Here is a 27,634-nt window from a genome sequence, read left to right as displayed (position 1 = left end):
CTTCATTACTTAGGCATCCTTTGTTGAAAGGCATAGCTAGGTAGGCTCAGCACCTGGGTGCTATTTGCTGATTGGTGGTTGCACATATAAAATCAGCAAATAGCACCAAGGTGCAGAGCTTACCTAGCTAAGCCTTTCAACAAAGGATACCTATAATGAAGCAAATATTATAATAGAAGTAAATTAGAAAGTTGTTTAAAATTGTATTCTTTGTCTGAATCATGAAAGAAAAATGTGGGTTTCTTGTCACTTTAACCTCTTTGTAAGGGTTAAAACACAGATATATGCAAATCAATAGTGCCGTAACACAGTAAGGCTTTTACTTTGTGTAGTTTTATGTCCCTAGTATGTTTGATAAGAATACACGTCAGCACTAACCTTTTTCCACTCTTCTGAGGGAACATAATCTTCATCATCTTCAGATTCATCTTCAATTTCATTATCTGTGAAAATATAGTAATATATTTTATCATTTAAATCCTGAAGCTTCACAAGCATTTTAATTCAGAAATTGAAAAAGTGCTGTCAAGTTTAGCAAAAGACTAAACTGAAAAACGAACTTACTTGAATCAAAATACTTGCACCGACGTGGCCGGATTGTTTCTTGTACACTGTTACTAGAAGCTCCTAGCGCTGGGTCATCATTAGAGGACTGAGTTTCATCTTCTTGTCCAGATGAATCTTTAATAGCCTCATCCTGAAAAATAGCACTGTTGTATAGTACATGCCCATAACAAAATAAAGATGACAATTTGCTGTTATCTACGACAAGAAGTACTAGATCCGACAGCATCTCATCCAAAGGGAAAGTACAATATGACACAATGCACAGTATAAGTGCCATGTGATTATTGTTATTAAATGATTTTCTTTCCTGGCATGGAGAGTCCACAAATCCATTTTAATTACTAGTGGGAATTCAACTCCTGGCCAGCAGGAGGCGGCAAAAAACACCCCAGCAAAGCTGTTAAAGGGACAGTATACACTCATTTTCATATAACTGCATGTAACAAACACTACTATAAAGAATAAGATGCACATATACTGACTTAAAAATCCAGTAAAAAACGGTTTAAAAACTTACTTAGAAGCTCTCAGTTTAGCTCTGTTGAAAAGGTAGCTGGAAAGCCCACATGCAAGTGGGAAATAAGGCACTCCCCCCTCCCCCTTCTTTTGCATATGAAAAGACCACTTACACAAACAGGAGCAAGCTGGAGTAGGTATCTATAAAACTTTGGGGCTTGGTTAGGAGTCTAAAAAACAGAGCAATGTTATTTAAAAATAAGCAAAACTACACATTTAAAAAAAAAAAAAAAACATTTTTTTATAGGCTATATAAATAGATCATCTACAAAACATTTATGCAAATAAAAAATGAGTGTATAATGTCCCTTTAAGTATCACTCCCACTTCCCATAAAACCCCAGTCATTTAGCCAAAGGAATATCGAAAGAGAAGAGGACAAAGGGTGTATAGGTTCCTGAGGTTTAGAAATGACAAAAGCCGACTTAAGATTAAAATATCAGGTAAGCATAAATTTTGTTTTCTTTCCAATGGCATGGAGAGTCCAGAAATCCATTCTAATTACTAGTGGGAACCAATAACCAAGCTAGAGGACACAGCATTAAAGGGAGAGAAAACAAGACAGGCGGACCTAAACAGAAGGCACCACCGCTTGACAAACTTTCCTCCCAAAAGAAGCCTTAGCTGAGGCGAAAGCAGAGAATTTGGAAAAAGTATGCAACGAGGACCAAGTGGCCGCCTTGCAGATCTGTTCCACAGAAGTCTCATTTTTAAAGGCCCAGAAAGAAGAGACAGCCCTAGTGGAATGAGCCGCAATCCTCTCAGGAGGCTGTTGGCAGCTGTTTCATAAGCTAACCGAAAAACACTTCTCAACTAAAAGGAAAGAGAAGAGGAAGTGGCCTTCTGAATCTTACGTTTACCAGAGAATACAACAAAAAGGGCAGTAGATTGTCGAAAATCTCTAGTTGCCTGCAGATAGAACTTCAGAGCATGCACAACGTCCAGGTTATGCAAGAGCCATTCCTTATGAGAAGAAGGATTAGGATAGAATGAAGGAACGACAATTTCCTGATTGATATTGCAGTCCGAAACCACCTTAGGAAGAAATCCCACTTAGGTACGAAGAACTACCTTATCCGCATAAAAAATAAGCTAAGGGGGATCACATTGCAGAGCCGAAAGCTCTGACACCCTACGAGCAGAAGAAAAAGTGAGCAGAAACAAAACCTTCCAAGACAATAACTTAATATCAACAGAGTGCATAGGCTCAAACGGAGCCTGCGGCAGAACTCTAAGAACAAGATTAAGGCTCCATGGAGGACCAACAGACTTAAAAAAAGGCCTGATTCCGATGAAGGCTTGAAAAAAAGATTGAACATCTGGCAAGTCAGCCAGACGTTTATGCAAAATAACCTAGCCATTCAGAGTACTGACGAAGAAGCCTTTCTCCAGGCCCTCTTGAATCAAGGACAGAATGCGAGGAACCCTCACCTGACTCCAAGAGAAACCCCTAGATTCACACCAGAAAAAGTATGTACGCCATACTTTATGGTAAATCTTGCGAGTTACCAGCTTACGAGCCTGAATCATAGTATCAATCACCTTATCTGAAAAACCTTGTCTAGGCAAGACTACACGTTCAATCGCCAGTCAGCTTCAGAGAATCTAGGTTTGGATGTAGGAAAGGACCCTGAAGTAGAAGGTCCTTCCCTCATAGGTAATTTCCGCAGGAGAAAAGGACGACATCTTTACCAGATCTACAAACCAAATTTTACAAGGTCCAGCAGAAGCATTTAGAATCACTGGAGCCTGTTCCTGCTTGATACGGGCTATCACCCGAGGAAGGAGGGCAAACGGAGGAAACAGGTAGATTAGACCAAAGACCCATAGAACTGCCAGAGCATCGACCAGAGCTGCTTACGGATCCCTTGACCTTGATCCGTATTTTGGAAGCTTGGCGTTTAGACGAGATGCCATCAGATCCAACTCCTGAACTCCCCACCTGAGAGTTATCTGAGAATACTTCCGGATGAAGGGCCCACTCCCATGGATGAAAAGTCTGTCTGCTCAGATAATCCGCTTACCAGTTGTCCACCCCTGGGATGTGGATGGCAGAAAGGTGACAATTGTGAGACTCCGCCCACATAGCTAAGGAGCTCAGAGTTTCTCCCTGGTGGTTGATATACGCCACCGAAGTAATGTTGTCCAATTTGAATCTGATAAACCGGACCAAACTCCATTGAGGCCAAGCTATCAGTGCATTGAAGATTGCGACAGACTCCTCCTGAGTCCAAAGTCCCTAAACTCTTAAGCAATCCCAAACTGCTCCCCAGCCCAAAAAGCTGGCGTCTGTGGTCACAATCTCCCAAGATGGTCTCAGGAAACATGTGCCTTGGGACAGATTGTCCAGAGAGAGCCAACAGGACAAAAAATATCTTGTTCCATTGTCTGAGCATGCATAACTGTAGATGTCTCAGATGGAAATGAGCAAACAGAATAATGTCTATGGAAGCCAACATGAGACCAATTACTTCCATGCACAGTGCCACTGATGGACGGAAAGAGGGCTGAAGAGAAAGACAGGCAGCAAGAAAATCTTCATAGAGATCGAGTCTATGATCATCCCCAAAAAACATACCTTTATACTTGGTACCAAGGAACACTTCCCCAGATTCACCTTCCACCTGTGAGAGCGGAGAATTGATAACAGGGAATCTGTATGGGATCTTGCTAAATGAAAAGATGGAACTTGAACCAATGGCACCACAATTCCTTTTGGTCTGGCCACCGCCAAAAGGGTCCCTTAGTTCCCTGAGGATAGGAACATGAAGATATGCATCCTTCAGGTCAATGGTGGTCATGAACTGACCATCCTGAACTAAAGGAAGAACGGAGCGGATAGTCTCCATCTTGAAGGAGGGAACCTTGAGAAATTTATTGAGACACTTGAGGTCTAGAATGGATTGAAATGTTCCCTCTTTCTTGGGAACAGCAAAAAGGTTGGAAAAGAATCCTTGACCCTGTTCCGCCAAAGGGACTAGGGCAATCACTCCTAAAGAAACTAGATCATAGAGAGAGGTTTTCCTAAACTGTGTCAATCTGGTTTGCAGATAATCTTAGCAGGTGAAATCTGCCTCTGGGAGGACAAGATTTGAATCCTATCCTGTATCCCTGGGAAACTACTTCCACTGCCCAGGGATCTGGGACATCGCAAATCCAAGCCTGCTGAAAGGAGGAAAGCCTGCCCCCTACTTAATCCATGACTGGATCGGGGGCGGACCCTTCATGCTGATTTAGTTTCAGAGAAAGGCTTCTTGGATTGCTTACCCTTATTCCAAGGCTGGTTAGACCCCCATGAGGTCATGGCTTGCTCAGGTTTGAAGGAGGAGGGGAATTTCTGTCCCTTGAAATTGCGAAAGGAACGAAAATTAGAATTTTGTCGACCCTCGAGTCTACCCTTCTTGTCCTGTGGCAGAAAGGCTCCCTTTCTGCCAGTAACCGTGGAAATTATCTCAGCCAAACCAGGACCAAATAGAGTCTTGCCCTTAAAAGGGTAGAAACAGAAGCTTAGTCTTGGATGTCACATCTGCAGATCAAGACTTTAGCTGCAGGGCTCTAAAAGATAGAATGGCAAAGCTAGAAATCTTTGCCCCCCAAACAAACTACCTGCATGCTGGCATCACAGATAAATATATTAGCCAGTTTTAAAGCCTTGATCCTATGCTGGATCTCCTCTATTGTAGTCTCCTCCGAAATCAGATCGGATAAGGAGTCGCACCAATATGAGGTTGCGCCAGCAACTGTCGCAATACTAGCCACAGGTTGCCAATGTAGACCCTGGTGTAGAAACATCTTTCTTAAGTAACCTTCCAGTTTCCTATCTATATAGCCCTCAAATGAGGAACTATTCTCTAGAGCAGTGTTTCCCAACCGCGGTCCTCAAATACCCCCAACAGTCCTGAATTTCATTACAGCTGAACCAGTGCACAGGTGGAGTAATTAGCTGATCAATAACCAACCTGCTCTCATCCATCAGCTGATTATTTCACCTGTGATCTAATTCAGCTATAATGAAAACCAGGACTGTTGGGGGTACTTGAGGACCGCGGTTGGGAAACACTACTCTAGAGGAATAATGGTTCTCTTGGCTAAAGTGGATATAGCACCCTCTACTTTAGGAATAGTGCGCCAAAGATCACGCAAAGAGTCAGCAACAGGAAACATCTTCTTAAAGACAGGAGAAGGGGAAAAAAGAACACCCGGCTTCTCCCATTCCAGAAATAGAATGTCAGAACATGAAATACTACCACAGATTTGGGTTTTACATCAAATACTCTTAAGTTTATAAGCCTTTTTAGGAGTCTCTGCGACTGTAGTTTCAGAGACATCCAAAGTAGCTAGAACCTCCTTCAAAAGTAAAAACGGAGGTGCTCAAGCTTAAAGGGACAGTCTAGGCCAAAATAAACTTTCATGATTCAGATAGAGCATGTAATTTTAAACAATTTTCCAATTTACTTTTATCATCAATTTTGCTTTGTTCTCTTGGTATTCTTAGTTGAAAGCTTAACCTAGGAGGTTCGTATGCTAATTTCTTAGACCTTGAAGGCCACCTCTTTTCAGAATGCATTTTAACAGTTTTTCACCACTAGAGGGTGTTAGTTCACGTATTTCATATAGATAACACTGTGCTTGTGCACGTGAAGTTATCTAGGAGCAGGCACTGATTGGCTTATCTGCAAGTCTGTCAAAAGAACTGAAATAAAGGGGCAGTTTGCAGAGGCTTAGATACAAGATAATCACAGAGGTTAAAAGTATATTATTATAACTGTGTTGGTTATGCAAAACTGGGGAATGGGTAATAAAGGAATTATCTATCTTTTAAAACAATAAAAATTCTGGTGTAGACTGTTCCTTTAAATCTAAAATGAACCTCCTCTGAGTCTGCTGTACTAGCTACAGCAGACACAGAGTCAGAAATCTCACCCTCAGAAGCAACCGAGGAACGATCCTCCTCAGATAACAGATAAACGGGCTAAAGCAGTCTTGGAGGAATCAGAAATACCGGATTTAGAAGAAATATTCTTAGATTTTCTCTTACGTTCACCTGAAATAGGTAATGCACTCAGGGCTGCAGAAACTGCCAGTCAGTTGTGCAGCAAAATCACCTGGTAAATATACACCCCCAGGAACTGACAGAGGAACCGCATTGCATGTGTAACTGCTAGAGACTGGGACGTCTGACGAGAAAGTTGAGGCATGGTCTGGACAACATTATACTGAGAGATAGATGGCTCTGAGATGTTGCACAATTATCCCTCAAATCCACTTTGGATATGCTCTGGATAATATCCTCTGCGCGGTGTAATACTTGTAATAACCCCTAGTGTCACCTCACTACACACTTGTACACTATTCACTTTACCAACAATCCCAGGTAAATATTGTATGTGTAGTTCTACAGAAATATAGCCACTATACTGTACTCATAGTAATTCCAGGCTAAATAATTTTCAGACACTCAGTTCTTTACCAGAGAGAGAGCTTTAATTAGAATCTGCCCAAATTACAGAAAGGTTACAGAGACAGTTACATAAAGAGGTTTTCAGTCATACCCCCAAACACACAATTTATCCTATATAACAGTTATTACAGGGTGGGTGTCTGTGTGTGTGCACTTACCAAAACCCTTTCTTCCTATCTAGAAAGGCTGTGCGGTTGCATGTGTGTGTTTGTGTATGTGAATGCATGTGTGTGTAGAGTCAGTGTGTGTATAACTACCAACCTTCCATCCCAACTGCCCTTATCCCTCTCACCTGTCCTGTTTATATTCTGAGATCTTTCTTTACTTTGGACAAACTGACTTTCTTGGAAAGGGTGAAGTACTTTGAATATGTAAAGACCTTGTTTCTTTGATGTTACTTTTATCTACCCGTGTCAATAATCACATCCTTCCATTGAATGTAGACCTTTGTTACACATATACACAGACACACATATTTTATATATCAGTTATATGCATATTTATACCTACATGAGAGGGTATCTTTATTTTTGAAAAGTAACACTGAATTAACACATGTGTTACAGAACTGCACAGGTGGAATAACCTGAGCCTCAAGGCAATATAAACATTTAGAAAAAGACAGGCATATGTCAGAATTCATGAGTCCAACAAACGTATTGATTCCCAAATAGAAATTAAAGCCCAACAAAAAAATTATATGATGGAAACATCTTAATAAAAGATTAAGGCAAATAATAGGTAGAAAAACACAGGCACTTCTATATCTCCAGCTCCACTGACACAAAGAGCCAGGAAAGCTGAAATTAGGTTAAGGTCAATCCCTTAGAATTTGCAGGCTCACAAGATGATGTACAGAGTAATATATGTACTAATAAAACTCTGGTGACAGAGAGAAGTCCAATGATTCTCCGTTCAGCAAGCTGATAACACACTAAATACCATAAAGATCCACTCATTGGAAGCGCATCCGGGGGGGTCACTTGACTGCAAAAAAAAAAAAAAATGCGACACAGAAAGAAAACACGCGTTATGCAGCGCTGAGCTTCTGCCATCAACTTAATAAGTGAAACACCAGCACAAGTTTATTTCCGAGAATAATAAATAAAATTTAACACAATCCTCCAACCATCATGTAGAGCCCCAAGGTATAAAGGGATGCAAGAGCATTTTAACCCCTCCAGAGCCAGCCTCACAAAGAAAAGGGAACGTTCACCCTTTTAGTCTTCCAAGCAGGAAAAGTACCCTGGGTCTGCCGCCCAAATATAACCCCCCTGTAAAGGGATATTATTCCCAAACTTCCACCAAATGAATTAACCTCCAGAAGTGCCATATCCTATCCATATATAGGGGTAGCATACATGGTGGAAGTAAAGCAAGGACTAACTTGTCGTCTTCCAACTGCTAAAAGCCACCATGACTTTTACTAAAGAGGATTACATGGACACAGCATAGCCCCAATCCTTGCTTGCAGGGAAAATACCCCTTAAATGATTAAATCAGTGTTTTTCAACCAGTGTGCCGTGGCACACTAGTGTGCCATGAGAGATCCTCAGGTGTGCCGCGGCAGACTGACAACAGTGCGGGGGTGTCCCTCTTTCAAATTTTGAAATATTGGTAGGTATGTGACAGGCTCATCAGGCATCATTTACAACCATGACATTGACATTTATTCACAGACAATCATTATGATTGTTTGTGAATGAATGTCAATATGTCATGTATAGTTTGTAGGAGGCATGGCATGACAGCACAGTACAGTGTGTGTGTGTGTATATATATATATATATATATATATATATATATATATATATATATATATATATATATACACACACACTGTATATATATATATATATATCCTGTATTAGGCTACAATGTGTGATTTTATAAAATTTTGCGATGGTGGCGTCCACAGGATTTTGTAATGTAAAAAATTGTGCCACGGCGGACTTCCGGTGGTCGGGCGTAGCGAGTGGAAGCAGGAGAGAGGAGCTCCGGACTCTCAGCATCTGCTAACTACCTAAATCTACCCAAAACAGCCCGGAAAAGCCACAATCCTTGGCAAGAGATTCACTCTCCTGTCCGGAGTGACAAGGGCAAGGAGTCTGGCATCTGACTCCCCCACCGAGAAGCAGCATTTGAAAGGAGCGGAGCAGAGGGGTAAAAGCTGCGGACATAGCAACAGCCCAGACACATATCGGAGGATAGCTACAGATCCACAGACCATCCCCTTTTCAGTGTTTGGGGACAGCTGAGGAGATATCGACCCGGTCAAGGGGTGAGTCAAAGTTTTGGCGGTCAATCGGAGGGGAAGGTGAAGGTGCGTGACGCACCAAATAATAAAGTACACATCCCAGCAGTACTAACGCACAAGTTAAGGCCCAGGGGCTGAACACACACAATTAGTCTAGGTTGGCTAAGCAACCGCTAACAGCTCAGAAGAAAGACATAAAAACTCACAAAAAAAAGTAACTGGGGAACTGTAATTGCGCAACAGGCCTAAGATTAAATCCATTACTCCCATAGCTTTAACCTTTATTACAAGGGACACTCAGACAGAGACACTAGGCATAAGTAACTGATCTAACAATTAACAGGCAATCCCTGGCCCAAATACATCAGGGCAGGTGCAGAATAAAATTGCTATTACGCAGCACTAAATAGCTGGGAGAGGAAGTGGAAGGGGCAGATAAGGGGACATCTTAAGTGAGAAACCGGCTACTACCCACACTCTAAGCCGCTGAAAAATTAAACTAACAGGAACAGACTCTCCCCTTTCTGGCCCCCCAAAAGCCTCAAGAAATGTAAACACAAAGTTGCAGCATAAGGTCCCCGTGGTACAGCCATAAATTCACCGGTGAACACCACAACCTGCCCGACCTCACCAGTGGGGACGCTCACATAATCCCTTCAGCTGCTCTGCTTAATTAATTAACCGTTTAACAGGGAGGTGTACCACTGCCCACCAGGATGCAGGGCTAAGACACGATGGCCTCCACCCTCTCACTCACCCACCGCTAATTAAACATTGCTGATCAACTTGAAAGCCCTGAAACACTCAGGCCTGACTGCCACTGCTCACTAATTCGCTAGACCCTATTTACTACACTGTCTTTGTTGTGCGCAGTTGGGATAGCAACTGTGGGACTCTTGGAACTGTATGCAAAAGTACTACGATTCATACTCCAAAAAAACAGACACAATGACAAACAGATTGAAGAATGCGGACAAGAAAACACATCAGGTAAAGCACTAACAAGCCCTAGGGCAAGCAGAGAACATGGTACCCGTCAGCCACATGGACACTCATCCAATTGTTTCTCAGATCTCAGCGCTCTTTCTTGCCAAAGATTGACCAGCTTCAAACTGGTATGGACTCTCTGACAGCGGAAGTCAAGACCTTTAATGGTAGACTGACGCAGGTAGAGCAGTAAGTCGCAGATGGGGAAAACCGGCACAGAGAAACTGAAGCCCATATGCATACCTTACAACAGCAGAATGAGCGGCTGTGGGCCAAAATTGATGACCTGGAAAACAGGTTGCGTCGAAATAACCTGAGGATAGTGGGCATATCTGAGTCACTTCCAGGATCACAACTGGTGGAGTTTGCAGAAAATACCCTGCCGGGTTTGCTCAACATTCCTAAAGAGTCTCTACCGTACACAGTGGAAAGGGCACACAGAGTGGGTGACCAGGGAAAGCAAAACGAGAAAAACCAACCACCACGCCAAGTCATGGTGAAATACCTTAACTTTAAAGACAAAGTATCTATCTTGCAAGCATACCGAAGGGCCCCTACACTGGAATACAATGGAAAACGGATATACCTGTTCCAGGACTATTCTGCGGCAGTGGCTGCCAGAAGACGAGAATTCTCACAATATTGCAAACAATTACTAGAACAAGGCAGAACGGCAGCCCTGCTGTTCCCAGCAAGATTGAGACTCCATACTGCAAGGGGTCCTTTGTTCTTTGACTCCCCCAATTTGCTGAAGCTTCACCTACAAAGGGAGGGCGAGGAACAGCAAATTGAAAACGAAGACGACTCTGCTGCTTAGAATCGGAGCTTTAGGCCACGTTGACAGAAGATCGCCAATTACAAAGGACTGGTAAAGTTACAGCACTCAAATGTAAATTGCAAAGTGAGGGGGGGGGAGACCCCCCTTATATTGCTGGACTAGAACATTAGTTCAGTTTTGACGAATTGGGTTTGTTGGGGGAGGGGGTAACGATTTTTGTTGTCTTTTCTTTATGGTTGTTTACATTGTTTGTTGCTTGTACTAACCACTTGTATTTAAGGAAGGAGGAGAGAGCTGATTGTCCTACCTCTGGGTGCCACTCTGGGGGGAAGGGAGAAGTTGATCTGGTCAACATTACAGTGAGTACTACCTGCCCGCACACATTTCGCAACATTCTTGGTTCACAGAAGATGTATTGGCCCTAGATATTGTAACCTGACACACCTAACAGACATATACCTGAGCACAAAATGAAGCTGACCACATGGAATGTGGGAGGGATCACGTCCCCAATAAAGAGAAAAGCGATACTTAGACAGCTGAATACCAGACAGATATAGCAATACTAGAAGAGACACACCTTTCACAGAAAGAACATCAAAAACTCAAACAGGGCTGGGTGGGCGAGGTACTGAATACCCCCTATGTGGGGGGGGGGGGACTTCAATATAGCTCCACACACACCAGCAGACAGGTTCCGCAACCCAAACATAATTTCACAACAGAAAATATGGAAAAGCTCGAGGAGAGAAACCTGTATCTTGCTAAATTTTAGAAACACCCTAGCCCTCTCAGATGTCTGGAGAGACAGAAACCCAGAGGCTCGGGATTACACTTGCTTACACCCAGCAAAGACGACTCTGTCTCGAATAGACTACTTTCTGGTTGCCAGCTCTCTTTGCCCTCGTATTGTAGACATTAAGATTGACCCTATAACCATCTCAGACCACGCACCAATCTCATTGGACATAGACACAGAGGCACCACATAGACGAACACGCAGATGGAGATTCCCAGCACACTTATATCCCCCAAGGCAGAACATACAGTGATCTGAGATGCCATCGCAGAAAATGCAGTATTGTCTGCAGAAAGAACATAATACATGCAGGAATTGTTAGCGATTTAACTTTTCAGCGCTGCTCCACATTAGGCTGTTCCCTTCAAACAGAGCTGTTCTCTGGCTGCACTCTGTGTAAGTTTTTCTTATCACAGTTCATCCAGAGCAAAGTGCTGTTTTAAGTGAACAGTGAAATATGCAGTAGTGCATTGATTGACTGGCTCTCAGAGATTGTTTCAAGCCCGTCCCCTAGCCTTTCACAGTCTGCAAAGCTGTTTTATTCTAAATGTAAGACATTTGTATGAGCAATGCACCTTTTTTATTACTACTTCTATGTTGGACTATGTCTGCAGCTAATTTGCAATGCAATTTTCAACTACTGCACTATATTAGAAAACTTTAAATATTGCTTTATTCTCCATTTAACTAACATGTTGCAATTGAGCTAGTGCTTTAGTGTAACTGCCTAATTTTAAATTTAATTTAAAGATGAAAATTTCACTAAAAAAATCTCATCGCAGAAAGTGAAAAAAAGTTCTGCCTCTGGGCTTATATCATGACCTCAACTTGTGCAAATTCTTGATTGGGGAATGGCTAGTTTACAAGGAATTAAATACCCAACACCTAAGTGATATCTCACTTTTCTGGGAATCGGCAAAGGCGGTGCTGAGGGGGGTGGTGACGGCATACGCTGCCAAAGTTAAAAAAACACGTAGAATGAGGGGAGAACTACTTCTGCGCCAGCTGCTTAACGCCAGGAATAAGTACTTGCGTAATCCCACTGAACAGAACAGACTCAAAGACAGGGAAGTTAAAGATCTTAGAGACACATACCTCATTCAGACAACGAATGCTGCTCAGAACCGCTCACAAGCTAGATATTATCGATATGGGAACCGCACTGGGAAATTGCTAGCAAGACTAACGAGGTTAGATAGAAAACCAAATACCATCATAGCAATCAAAGACAAGGACAATATCCTCACTCAAGACTCTGATATACAACAGGCATTCACTTCTTACTACTCAAACCTATATGACTCCCAAGACATTGACCCAGAAAAGAAAGAACATTTTTGGAGGGACCTAACACTACCGCAACTAGATGAGGACCAAGTACAGACACTGAATGCCCCAATTCAGCCCTTGGAAATTATCAAGGGCATTAAATCACTTCCCTTAGAAAAAACTCCGGGACCAGACGGATTGTCAAGGGAATTCTATAAAATGCTTCGTGTAGAGACCGCAGACACCCTTGCCCTACTATATAATGCAATTTTAGAAGGAAAAGCAAAATGATCCAACAGGTTCACAGAAGCAAATATCACAGTCCTCCCCAAACCAGATAGAGACCCCCTGCTTACAACATCCCACAGACCAATCTCCCTACTAAATTCCGACTATAAATTGTTCACCAAAATATTGGCCAACAGGTTGGCGTTGGTACTCCCCCTCCTATTTCAGGAAGACCAAACTGGGTTCGTTAAAGGTAGATCAGCAGTCAAAAACATGAGACAATTACAACTAGTATTGACACACTTTTGGGAGAAAGGGGGTGGGGGAGGGGATAGGAATGCGAGAGAAGCCTGTTTGATCCTAGTGGACGCTGAAAAGGCTTTCGATAAGATACTGTGGGACCACCTATTCACAACCCTGGGACAATTTGGCATAAAGGGTCCTTATATGAGAGCAATTGAGACCATCTATAGCACCCTTCATGCAGCGATCCTGATAAATGGGACGCCATCGAAAACATTCCTTCTCAAAAGGGGCACTAGACAGGGCTGTCCCCTCTCACCCCTCCTGTTTGATCTCGCATTAGAGCCCCTAGCGATTAAAATCAGAATGGAAATGGCAGGCTTAAATATAGGCAGAGAGACCATTCACCTGTCACTCTTCGCCGATGATATGGTACTTTACACAGGAGACCCCAGAGATAACATCCCTAAAATATTAAAAGTGATAGCTGAGTTCAGTGACATTTCAGGGTACCGGATAAACAAAGATAAGTCTGAGCTACTTTGGCTCCAGAATAATGACCCTAAAACACCATTGGAGGATAACTTTAAAATAATCTCGCACACATTTAAATACCTAGGCATTGCGCTAACTAGAGACCCTTCCCAGTGGTACTCAGCTAACTTTAAACCACTACTGCAGAACCTAAAACAAATTCTACTGAGCTGGACCCCCCTACCACTGACACTGTCGGGGAGAGTGGGGCTCATTAAAATGATCCTATTCCCCAAGCTCCTCTATACCCTACAAATGCTCCCTGAACTATTACACAAGAAGGACCTCGGGGCATTAAATAGAGACATTCTACACTTCCTTTGGAGAGGGAAAAAACATAATTTATGTAAGAACTTACCTGATAAATTCATTTCTTTCATATTAGCAAGAGTCCATGAGCTAGTGACGTATGAGATATGCATTCCTACCAGGAGGGGCAAAGTTTCCCAAACCTCAAAATGCCTATAAATACACCCCTCACCACACCCACAAATCAGTTTAACGAATAGCCAAGAAGTGGGGTGATAAGAAAAAAGTGCGAAAGCATAAAAAATAAGGAATTGGAATAATTGTGCTTTATACAAAAAAAATCATAACCACCACAAAAAAGGGTGGGCCTCATGGACTCTTGCTAATATGAAAGAAATGAATTTATCAGGTAAGTTCTTACATAAATTATGTTTTCTTTCATGTAATTAGCAAGAGTCCATGAGCTAGTGACATATGGGATAATGAATACCCAAGATGTGGATCTACCACGCAAGAGTCACTAGAGAGGGAGGGATAAAATAAAGACAGCCAATTCCGCTGAAAAATAATTCACACCCCAAACCAAGTTTAAATCATAATGAAAAAAACTGAAATTATAAGCAGAAGAATCAAACTGAAACAGCTGCCTGAAGTACCTTTCTACCAAAGACTGCTTCAGAAGAGGAAAACACATAAAAATGGTAGAATTTAGTAAAAGTATGCAAAGAAGACCAAGTTGCTGCTTTGCAAATCTGATCAACCAAAGCTTCATTACTAAATGCCCAGGAAGTAGAGACTGACCTAGTCGAATGAGCTGTAATCCTTTGAGGCAGAGTTCTACCCGACTCAACATAAGCATGATGAATCAAAGACTTTAACCAAGATGCCAAAGAAATGGCAGAGGCCTTCTGACCTTTCCTAGAACCAGAAAAGATAACAAATAGACTAGAAGTCTTTCGGAGCTTCAACATAATATTTCAAAGCTCTAACTACATCCAAAGAATGCAACGATCTTTCCTTAGAATTCTTAGGATTAGGACACAATGAAGGAACCACAATTTCTCTACTAATGTTGTTAGAATTCACAACCTTAGGTAAAAATTTAAATGAAGTTTGCAAAACCGCCTTATCCTGATGAAAAATCAGAAAAGGAGACTCACAAGAAAGAGCAGATAACTCAGAAACTCTTCTAGCAGAAGAGATGGCCAAAAGAAACAAAACTTTCCAAGAAAGTAATTTAATATCCAGCGAATGCATAGGTTCAAACGGAGGAGCTTGAAGAGCCCCCAGAACCAAATTCAAACTCCAAGGAGGAGAAATTGACTTAATGACAGGTTTTATACGAACCAAAGCCTGTACAAAACAATGAATATCAGGAAGATTAGCAATCTTTCTGTGAAAAAGAACAGAAAGAGCAGAGATTTGTCCTTTCAAAGAACTTGCAGACAAACCTTTATCCAAACCATCCTGAAGAAACTGTAAAATTCTAGGAATTCTAAAAGAATGCCAAGAAAAATGATGAGAAGAACACCAAGAAATGTAAGTCTTCCAGACTCGATAATATATCTTCCTAGACACAGATTTACGAGCCTGTAACATAGTATCAATTACAGAGTCAGAGAAACCTCTATGACTGAGAATCAAGCGTTCAATCTCCATACCTTCAAATTTAAGGATTTGAGATCCTGATGGAAAAAAGGAGCTTGCGATAGAAGGTCTGGTCTCAACGGAAGAGTCCACGGTTGGCAAGCAGCCATCCGAACAAGATCCGCATACCAAAACCTGTGAGGCCATGCTGGAGCCACCAGCAGAACAAACGAACGCTCCTTTAGAATCTTGGAAATCACTCTTGGAAGAAGAACTAGAGGCGGAAAGATATAGGCAGGATGATACTTCCAAGGAAGTGACAATGCATCCACTGCTTCCGCCTGAGGATCCCTGGATCTGGACAGATACCTGGGAAGCTTCTTGTTTAGATGAGAAGCCATCAGATCTATTTCTGGAAGTCCCCAGATTTGAACAATCTGAAGAAATACTTCTGGGTGAAGAGACCATTCGCCCGGATGTAATGTTTGGCGACTGAGATAATCCGCTTCCCAATTGTCTATACCTGGGATGTGAACCGCAGAAATTAGACAGGAGCTGGATTCCGCCCATACAAGTATTCGAGATACTTCTTTCATAGCCAGAGGACTGTGAGTCCCTCCTTGATGATTGACATATGCCACGGTTGTGACATTGTCCGTCTGAAAACAAATGAACGACTCTCTCTTTAGAAGAGGCCACGACTGAAGAGCTCTGAAAATCGCACGGAGTTCCAAAATGTTGATTGGTAATCTCGCCTCCTGAGATTCCCAAACCCCCTGCGCTGTCAGAGACCCCCATACAGCTCCCCAACCTGTCAGACTTGCATCCGTTGAGATCACAGTCCAGGTCGGAAGAACAAAAGAAGCCCCCTGAACTAAACGATGGTGATCTGTCCACCATGTCAGAGAGTGTCGTACATTCGGTTTTAAAGATATTAATTGTGATATCTTTGTATAATCCCTGCACCACTGGTTCAGCATACAGAGCTGAAGAGGTCGCATGTGAAAACGAGCAAAGGGGATCGCGTCCGATGCAGCAGTCATAAGACCTAGAATTTCCATGTATAAGGCTACCGAAGGGAATGATTGAGACTGAAGGTTTTGACAAGCTGAAACCAATTTCAGACGTCTCTTATCCATCAACGATAGAGTCATGGACACTGAATCTATCTGGAAACCTAAAAAGGTTACCCTTGTCTGAGGAATCAATGAACTCTTTGGTAAATTGATCCTCCAACCATGTTCTCGAAGAAACGATACAAGTCGATTCGTATGAGATTCTGCTAAATGTGAAGACTGAGCAAGTACCAAGATATCGTCCAAATAAGGAAATACCACAATACCCTGTTCTCTGATTACAGATAGTAGGGCACCGAGAACCTTTGTAAAAATCCTTGGAGCTGTTGCTAGGCCAAACGGCAGAGCCACAAACTGGTAATGCTTGTGTAGAAAAGAGAATCTCAGAAACTGATAGTGATCTGGATGAATCGGAATATGCAGATATGCATCTTGTAAATCTATTGTGGACATATAATGCCCTTGCTGAACAAAAGGCAGAATAGTCCTTATAGTTACCATTTTGAATGTTGGTATTCTTACATAACGATTCAATATTTTTAAATCCAGAACTGGTCTGAAGGAATCCTCCTTCTTTGGTACAATGAATAGATTTGAGTAAAACCCCAGACCCTGTTCCAGAACTGGAACTGGCACAATTGCTCCAGCCAACTCTAGATCTGAAACATTTCAAAAATGCTTGAGCCTTCACTGGATTTATTGGAACACGAGAAAGAAAAAAATTTCTTGCAGGAGGCCTTATCTTGAAGCCTATTCTGTACCCTAGTGAAACAATGTTCTGAATCCAAAGACTGTGAATCGAATTGATCCAAATTTCTTTGAAAAATCGTAATCTGCCCCCTACCAGCTGGGCTGGAATGAGGGCCGCACCTTCATGTGGACTTGGGAGCTGGCTTTGGCTTTCTAAAAGGCTTGGATTTATTCCAGACTGGAGATGGTTTCCAAACTGATACCGTTCCTGTAGGGGAAGGATCAGGCTTTTGTTCCTTATTGTGACGAAAGGAACGAAAACGATTAGCAGCCCTATATTTACCTTTAGATTTTTTATCCTGTGGTAAAAAAGTTCCTTTCCCCCCAGTAACAGTTGAAATAATAGAATCCAACTGTGAACGAAACAATTTGTTACCTTGGAAAGAAAGGGAAAGCAAAGTTGACTTAGAAGACATATCAGCATTCCAAGTTTTAAGCCATAAAGCTCTTCTAGCTAAAATAGCTAAAGACATATACCTGACATCAACCCTAATGATATCAAAGATGGCATCACAAATAAAGTTATTAGCATGTTGAAGAAGATTGACAATGCTATGAGTATTATGATCTGTTACTTTTGTGCTAAAGCCTCCAACCAGAAAGTTGAAGCTGCAGCAACATCCGCCAAAGATATAGCAGGCCTAAGAAGATTACCTGAACATAAGTAAGCTTTTCTTAGAAAGGATTTAATTTTCCTATCGAAAGGATCCTTGAAGGAAGTACTATCTGCCGTAGGAATAGTAGTACGTTTAGCAAGAATAGAGATAGCCCCATCAACCTTAGGGATTTTGTCCCAAAACTCTAATCTGTCAGATGGCACAGGATATAATTTCTTAAACCGATTAGAAGGAGTAAATGAATTACCCATATTATTCCATTACCTGGAAATTACTTCAGAAATAGCATCAGGGACGGGAAAAACCTCCGGAATAACTACAGGAGGTTTAAAAATCGTATTTAAACGTTTAGATTTAGTATCAAGTAGGGCTGCAACTAACGATTATTTTCATAATCAATTAATCGGCCGATTATTTTTTCGATTAATCGACTAATCGGATAAAAAGAGAATCAATAATAGTTTTCTATGTTTTAAATAAAATCCACATAATGAGTGTTACAAATATAAACTTCAGACTAAAACTTTACATTAACACAACAGTTTCTTCAATTTTTAAAACAGCAGAGCACAGTTTTATAATTAAACAAAACAAAACCACAAACTGTTTGAAAAAAGGTAGAACTAGAAAGAGTTAGACTATCACTGTTAATAACATTCTGTTTTTCACTCTTTCAGAAACTTTGCATTGAAATGCAAAAATCTCAACATGTCCACATGCTTCTGGTTAAAGCTGGTTCTCTGTTTGCAGCTATATTTCCTGCAGCAGAGAAGAGGCACTCAGATAGTGCTTAAGTAGGGTTTTGCCAATTTCACCAAAGTGGGATATTTATCTTCGTTAGCTCTTCACCAATGCAAAGTGTTTTCTACCTTGGCAAGGGGCCTCTCAATAAAGTAACCCTTGACTTCATTCTAACATAAAAATATCTTGAATATCTATATGCAATGGTAAATAACCAGCTATAAAGGTTAGGGGAAAATATTTAGTCCACTCTAAAAATAACGAATATATACTTATAAAGGTTGAATCTGGTACATATTATAACAATTTATTAAAAATATAAAAAAACAAAAAACAAAATCAAAAACAAAATCAAAAGCGTTAAGGACTGTATATCAATAACAGGACAAAGCCTTACACATTTATTTATACAGTACATATAATCAGCAATAGCAAGCAAGACGCTAATAATTGTGCAAACAGATAATAGTGCACATCAATTTAAATAACTCCCATCAATCTAGGGGCAAGGTGTAAACAACAAGCTTGGCATTATATCATGAAAAGCATAGTTCCAAATCACCTGATTTAATATAAACAATCCAAATGATGACTTATATCTGGGTTGCACATAAGCCAGGGGTAGTTGTAAACTTATGCTGTCCTGAAAAAGTAAAAACTAGACGTCTGTAGACATCCTTTAGGCTAAGGACATAACCATAAAACACAACCATGTGCAGGAGTTCATTGGAGTGAAGCAGCTGGTGTTGTGCACAGACCAACTAATTGCAAACCAACTAGTCGATTAATCGATTATGAGATTCGTTGACAACTATTTTAATAATCGATTATGACGATTATTTGTTGCAGCTCTAGTATCAAGAGGACCAGATTCTTCTATTTCTAAAGCAATTAAGACTTCTTTAAGTAAAGAACGAATAAATTCCATTTTAAATAAATATGAAGATTTATCAGTATCAATCTCTGAAACAGAATCCTCTGAACCAGAAAAATCATTATCAGAAACAGAATCAGAATGATGATGTTCATTTAAAAATTAATCTGGAAAATGAGAAGTTTTAAAAGACCTTTTACGTTTACTGGAAGGAGGAATAACAGACATAGCCTTCCTAATATATTTAGAAACAAAATCTCTTATGTTAACAGGAACACCCTGAGTATTAGATGTTGATGGAACAGCAACAGGTAATGGAACATTACTAAAGGAAATATTATCTGCATTAGCAAGTTTGTCATGACATTCATCACAAACAACAGCCGGAGGAACAGTTACCACAAGTTTACAACAAATACACTTAACTTTGATAGATCCAGCATCAGGCAGCGATTTTCCAGAAGTAGCTTCTGATTCAGGGTCAATCTGAGACATCTTGCAACATGTAACAGAAAAAACAACATATAAAGCAAAATTGATCAAATTCCTTAAATGACAGTTTCAGGAATGGGAAAAAATGCCAATGAACAAGCTTCTAGCAACCAGAAGCAAATAAACAAAGAGACTTAAATAATGTGGAGACAAAAATGACGCCCATATTTTTAGCGCCAAAAAAGACACCCACATTATTTGGCGCCTAAATGTTTTTGGCGCCAAAAATGACGCCACATCCGGTGACGCCGACATTTTTGAAGCAAAAAACGTCAAAAAAATGACGCAACTTCCGGCGACAAGTATGACTCCGGAAATGACAAAGAAAATTTTTGCGCCAAAAAAGTCCGCGCCAAGAATGACGCAATAAAATGAAGCATTTACAGCCCCCGCGAGCCTAACAGCCCACAGGGAAAAAAGTCAAATTTTAAGGTAAGAAAAATTGTTTATTCATATGCATTATCCCAAATAATGAAACTGACTGTCTGAAATAAGGAATATCGAACATCCTGAATCAAGGCAAATAAATGTTTAAACACATATATTTAGAACTTTATATAAAAGTGCCCAACCATAGCTTAGAGTGTCACAAAAATAAGACTTACTTACCCCCGGACACTCATCTACATGTAGTAGAAAGCCAAACCAGTACTGAAACGAGAATCAGTAGAGGTAATGGTATATATAAGAGTATATCGTCGATCTGAAAAGGGAGGTAAGAGATGAATCTCTACGACCGATAACAGAGAACCTATGAAATAGACCCCGTAGAAGGAGATCATTGAATTCAAATAGGCAATACTCTCTTCACATCCCTCTGACATTCACTGCACACTGAGAGGAAAACCGGGCTCCAGCCTGCTGCGAAGCGCATATCAACGAAGAATCTAGCACAAACTTACTTCACCACCTCCACGGGAGGCAAAGTTTGTAAAACTGATTTGTGGGTGTGGTGAGGGGTGTATTTATAGGCATTTTGAGGTTTGGGAAACTTTGCCTCTCCTTGTAGGAATGTATATCCCATACGTCACTAGCTCATGGACTCTTGCTAATTACATGAAAGAAAACACAGAATCAGTTACCAGAAACTGACATGTCAGCCAGAGCAGGGTGGTATGGGTCTCCTGAACATCGAGCACTACAACTGGGCAGCTTTGACAAAATACGTCATGGACTGGCTGGTAGACGGGGGGGGGGGCGCTTTACTAACCACTCACTGGAATCAGAGATCATTAAACCATGGTCACTAAAAATGCTTCCACATATGAATCGCATGCAGCTAGATCCCATTCGGGGGGGGGGGGGGGCGGGCAGGTCTTCTCCGCCATCCCATAAAGGCGTGGTGGAAGTTATGTAGAGCTCTTGGAGTTTCTCATAATCACACGGTTTACTTACCACTGGGGGGAAATCCAGACTTCCCTGCAGGCTTCACCACAAAACCATTCAAGCAAAGGGAGGAAAGGGGGGTCAAAACTCTAAAGCAAATATCAGATGACGGGACCACTGTCCGACCTTTTGTAGACTTGCGGGGAGATTATGGATTGCCCAACTCCCATCATTTTGCTTACCTCCAGGCAAAACATTATGTGCAAGACCTCCTGAGAACCGGGAATATGTTAGAGCTTGACTGTGATATTTACAAACTCTTGAGACTGACAAAGGGAGGGATGATATCCATCTCACACACATACAACATGCTCCAATCCAAACCAAATAAGTCCAACATTGAGCATCTGAGAACAGTCTGGGGATCTTTGGTGGGACACAACCTTACAGATCAATGAATAGAGCAAAGCTTTGTGGAAGTAAGGAGAGCTTCCTTATCAAGTGACATAAGGGAATCCCACACCAAACTAGTACACAATGCATACATAACGCCCAAAATGTACCATAAGTGAATGCCAGACACATCGGGACTTTGCCCGAAATGCTCACACCCTAATCCAAACACATTGCACATGATGTGGAGTTGCTCGAAACTAACAAAATTCTGGGGGATGATACAGAGATGGTTAGAGAAAAGTATAGGGGAAAAGATCCAGTGGTCAGACAAACTTGTGATTTTCCTACACTCACAAACAAAATTACGCAAAAACACAGAGTTCATATCCAACGTGATACTACAAGCACAAAAACTCATTTTGAGGCAATGGATGTCGCAGCAACCACCAAGCCTAACACAGCTTAAAGAAACAGTGAGAAAGCAAATGATATATGAACAACTTGATACGCAGGGAGACATAACACGCAGAACTAAAATTTATGACTAAATGGGAACCCTTTATAAACACTCTGGATCTAGCACATCAAAAACAGATCATCTACCCATTCAAAGACACAGAGTTCATACTGAATGCTCAATTACATGGGAAGTGGAACATATTCACCTAGAAACCAGACATAACACAACTCGATATGGGTAAAATAGGAACACAGTGGACCCTGGGGTGGTGCCCGGGGGGGGGGGGGACGAGAAAAGAACAAACTCTGGGGAGGGAGAGAGATAAGCACCTCTTTAGATACACTTAAGTTGACTCATGCTGATTTAAGGCTGTTGTAAAAGTTAAAAAGTAAATGTTTCTGTTTGCTATTGCCCCCCCCCCCCCCAAAGAAAGAGGGGAGAGGTGGGTACCAGGAGAATGAGAGGCGTAATGGAGGAAGGAGGAGATTTGAAAAAAATTAAAACTGTGGTGCCATTGCAGTGATAATGTATGACAAAAATTGTATGCAAGAAGTTTTGTTATGTAATTCACAATGCTGTCGCTGTATTTGGTACTGAAAAATAAAGTATTTTAAAAAAAAAAAAAAAGTGTGCCACAGCAAAAAAAAGGTTGCAAATCACTGGATTAAATATCTTCAGAAATCATCATCGCACATCCTCCTGATGAACAAGACAAAGAATGACTGGGGGTTTATGGGAAGTGGGAGTGATACTTAAAGGGACACTGAACCCAAATTTTTTCTTTCGTGATTCAGATAGAGCATGAAATTTTAAGCAACTTTCTAATTTACTCCTATTAGCAAATTTTCTTCATTCTCTTGGTATCTTTATTTGAAATGCAAGAATGTAAGTTTAGATGCCGGCCCATTTTTGGTGAACAACCTGGGTTGTCCTTGCTGATTGGTGGATAAATTCATCCACCAATAAAAAAAAAGTGCTGTCCAGAGTTCTGAACATAAAAAAAAAGCTTAGATGCCTTCTTTTTCAAATAAATATAGCAAGAGAACAAAGACAAATTGATAATAGGAGTAAATTAGAAAGTTGCTTAAAATTGCATGCTCTATCTGAATTATGAAAGAAAAATTTGAGTTCAGTGTCCCTTTAACAGCTTTGCTGTGGTGTTCTTTGCCTCCTCCTGGTGGCCAGGAGTTAAACTCCCACTAGTAATTAGATTTGTGGACTCTCTATGACTTTGGAAAGAAAACCCTTTATCCCAACTGCTTGAGAATGGAAAAGGTTGGCATTTCAGGATAGTTTGGATTTTGGAATATTTGTATCTTTAAAATGGGACTGTTTGGAGAAGGGATGGAACCAAGTGTAAACAACAATATCTTGTGTCATTTAAACAATACTTACGTTATAATACAGCTTAAATATGTAACCTAAAGGTAGTGTTATATTGTTTTTAATACTTTTGATTTTGACTTGAGTGTCCCTTTAAGAATGCATAGCGACATTTAAAAATGCATACTTTAATTTCCTTCCAGTATCTTCACTGGGAAGGACCCTAGGAGGGATTATATTCAAGAGTATGTGTTCAAATCAGAACTGAACAGAGAGGTAAAAAAAAACAAATTATGCTTACCAGATAAAAAATTGTATTCATTTTTTTTATAAATTTTCTTTTTATTGAGGAAGGATAACACAGTATTCCATACATGGCAAATAAAAGTACAGACAGTATCTCAAAAATTAGCACTATGGTAAAACAAACAGTAATCTTAACAGCCAAACCTTTCTGTTCCTCGTTTAAATTTTTAAAAGTTTGTTGTGTCGGAGGGGGCGGAGCCAACTACCATAGAAGCAGGACGCACAACTCAAGAGCTCCTAACATTTACCTTGATTCCACTAAATTTTATCGCTGATAAATACCCCTCTTTGTCCCTATATTGGAGATTTATGTTGCAGACTACCCTCTGAGCACAGGTGGAGGAACACTACAGCGTTATACACCTTAACTTTTTCACCTCTAGCCCTTTACTTTTCTGGTGTGCCGTGTGCATGAAAATATGGCTGTGCTCCTTTTATCTCAATTGCAGGATCTACTGGTTAAGCACAACAACTCTCTTTTGGAAGCAGTAGCTGAGGCTTTTAGACCTTCCATTATTCATACTACCACTCCAACTGGTCTAACTGTTCAGGAGACGAAGGACATAGCAGATCTAACTACCATCACCCAGCAGCCGCCATCTTTAATATCCACACCGAGATCTCTCCCATTGTCCTGCACTAAATATGAGCCTGAGAGGCGGGAAGCTGACAGAGGGCTACACTCTATGTTAACACCACAAGAACCGCTGCTGGACACGCTTTATAGCAGTATAAAGAGGTCACAGATAATAGAAGTTCAGTGCGGTATGACTACTGGAATAGCCCAGCTTGAAGCGCTAGAACCAAAGTCGTCTCTCTGTGAAAATAGGAGGAAGAAGCCACGTAAAGATTCAAGCCGAGCTCACAGGTACTTCAGCCTTGCGGCTGATCTAAATTCCATTACAGACTCACCTACTACCCGCATCCCACTATACCTCTCCGGGAGCTACACAAATGTGGACAGTGACTCTGACACTTCTCCCAGGCCTTCCCCGACGTCATATCAGCTTTTGCTTGCCTTAGCGACTGCCATGACAGCTCCACCGCAGCCTCATATGACACTCTATATACTCTTTTCCCTCCTAAGAGGCTGGGATCCCGGTGGCGACCTGGAACTCAAAGATGCAGAGTGTAATGATTTCTGTTCACACTGTTTTTATTTTCGATCGTGCAGCTTCTCATCTACAGCTCTTTCAAACAGCTTTTCTCAACAGGATTGCATTACCGTTTAGACTATAGTAATTCAAGGAGCAATATATGACTTGATTATTGTATGGTTTATACATGTGCAGAGCATTACTTATAGCACGCTCATAATATAATTTATGCCGCATTCATTTACAGCGCATTATTTCTAAGCTCTCCATCATGAGTTAATGTTATACCTTGCTCTATACATGACTTTCTATTTTCCTATTATGTTTGCTAAATAATCTGAAGGGTCACAAGCCATTATGGGCCTGCATTCTCCTATTCACCTCATAAGAAGATCTCTTGTATTGCACATTTAGGGCTACTCAAATTAACATGCCGAGGCCACACCTTTTGTTCCCAGCATGATTGGGTACACTATATATCAAAGTTTCCTCCTGTCTAGCTCAACTATGCTTTATTTATGCCAACTAAATTGTTTTATGGGATGTCCAGGATGTCTAGATACTGTGTCATACTGTGTCATATTATACCTACAGGCTTCTTATTGTTTGCACCCACTGTGAGCTGGCAGAGTTCTGATATTTTGTTGCATGGGTTTCCCAACTCTACAAGCTCTCATACTACATGTATACTCAATGCACCTAGGTGCCATTTGTGTGTGTGACTTCTCGCCGCCAGCGGCCGAGGCGGCGGGATGTTATATTATGGATATAGCTTGTTAACACAATACAGCCCACAGCGCATAAGCAATGTTTCAGCTCTTTCTTGTTCACTAAGTTGTTCTGTTCCCAACATTATATCTGCAGTTGTTATATGATCCCGACAAACTCTGATAGTTTTACGGTTACCCATACTATCACATATCTTTAGGAGTGCTTTAATCACACTGTCAGTTATAGCCTTTTCTATGTCCTGATCCCAGCTAACTAGGTTGCCCTACCTTCTGGAGCAGGCTGGTCCTGCACTCACATTTAATTGTGCAATGTCTCCCCTCTATAATTATTGTGAGTACTCTTTGGCTCTTCCTACGGGTTCTATATTAAATTCCTAGGTCTTAGAATATGGAATATAGCTTTCATGTATGCCCAGTTAGACCCTCCCCATTGCTATAAAGTCCTATTTTATCGCAAAAGATATACCGCTCACCAAGATGCAGAGCCCTATTATACTGTTTCTCCCAATTCAGCGTCCTCATCACAAGTATTACAAGGTGCTTATCACATTTCAAATAACCACCTCCCCCCCCCCCTCACCACTATCTTATAATGTACCTCCTAGGAAGGGAGGACTAACTACGCGGTCTTTCTAACCAGTACCGCAACCTACCCATCTATTTTTTATGTTTTTATGTGCAGCTTTTCACTCTACCATAAAATTGACTCTTTCCCTCCTACCCAGTCAAGCGAAACTGTTAAGCTTTATTTACAAATTGAGTTACAAGTTATAAGTTTAGTATTTTCAATTTCAACACACTACACATATATTGCAAAAATTTGTTTTGTTGGGTTATAAAAATGAAAAAAAGGAAGACACATGATGACCACTCGCTACTTACAAATAGTGAAATATATGCCATAACTATTGTTTATATTTGACTTACTTTGAGAATTTTGAATATATTTTATTGGCAAGTTTGTGTATTATAAACATTCCTACAGATCTAGCTTATGTATATTTTTACATTCTTGTATATTCCTATGTGTATATGGCTTCGCAATATTATACATGTAACCTTATTGCTTTTTCTTTGTCTTCAATAAAAAGAATATTTAAAAAAAAAAAAAAAAGTTTGTTGTGTCATCAAAGACATCCAGATCCACTGGTGGGACCTCAATCTTTAAATTACATGGATGACACCAAGCTCAAACCTAGGTAGTGTCAGTTAACATTGTGTAAGGTAAACTGAGTGGAGGGTTATGTCCAAATATTCTTCAGGTATCACTTCAAGAACAATATGATAATATTAATGAGCTATCTGTGATGAAAATTACTCTGATAAAGCTATCAGTTCTAGGCAAACACCTAGAATCAAGGGAAGCCTATTAAAATTGGATAGACATCTTAACTGTAAAAATAGTAAGGAACATAAATGCAGACACCATAACATTTCTTTATATTAAGGGCCTGAAGAGCCTTTCATTGTATATATAGGAGAAAGCTTAAATTAGGGCTCTTCAGACTGGGCAAAGACTACAAAACTCTGCCAGTAAAGTAATGCGGAGGAGAGGTTACTCATCCCTTATCGCATTGAAGGGGGGGGGGGGAGGAGGGGTGGAGACTAGACTAGTACTATATTTCCCCTCGACTACTGACCTGTGGAATAGAGAGGTAAACAGTCCAGTTATGACATATTCTAAACGCATAAACATAGATACACTATACACAATGGAGTCCATATAAACATTAGTACCTATTGTAATGGTTGCTTCAGGACTATCTGAAAGCTATGTTGTAACTATTATGTACTAACTGCACTAAAAAAAACTTAAAATAGTACTGTAGCAGCTAAATACATGCTAAAGCTAGACATGGGGATAGTAGCTAAGTTAGACTCACAGTAATGTGTAGTGGGGGCTGACTCAAATTAACAATGCATCACTGTAGGCATCTCCCCCTACTGTATATTCATATGTTGCCAGGATC

General features: G+C 40.8%; 1 protein-coding gene across 4 annotated transcripts in view; it reads right to left on the bottom strand.

Annotated features, from left to right (window-relative positions):
• Positions 1 to 27,634, bottom strand: part of MIER1 (MIER1 transcriptional regulator) — a 670,836-nt gene that overhangs the window by 511,276 nt on the left and 131,926 nt on the right. For all 4 annotated transcript variants that reach the window (XM_053693693.1, XM_053693691.1, XM_053693692.1 and 1 more), the window contains exons 5-6: positions 565 to 697; positions 379 to 443 (exon numbers count right to left, since the gene is read on the bottom strand). In XM_053693693.1, coding sequence (XP_053549668.1) covers positions 379 to 443; positions 565 to 697 — 198 coding nt within the window. The remainder of the gene's footprint in view (positions 1 to 378; positions 444 to 564; positions 698 to 27,634) is intronic.

Source organism: Bombina bombina, chromosome 10, assembly GCF_027579735.1.
Source record: "Bombina bombina isolate aBomBom1 chromosome 10, aBomBom1.pri, whole genome shotgun sequence".
In the NCBI taxonomy this organism is placed as follows: Eukaryota; Metazoa; Chordata; class Amphibia; order Anura; family Bombinatoridae; genus Bombina; species Bombina bombina.
Note: the sequence above shows the minus strand (reverse complement) of the source record. Positions and strands in the feature narration are given on the sequence as shown.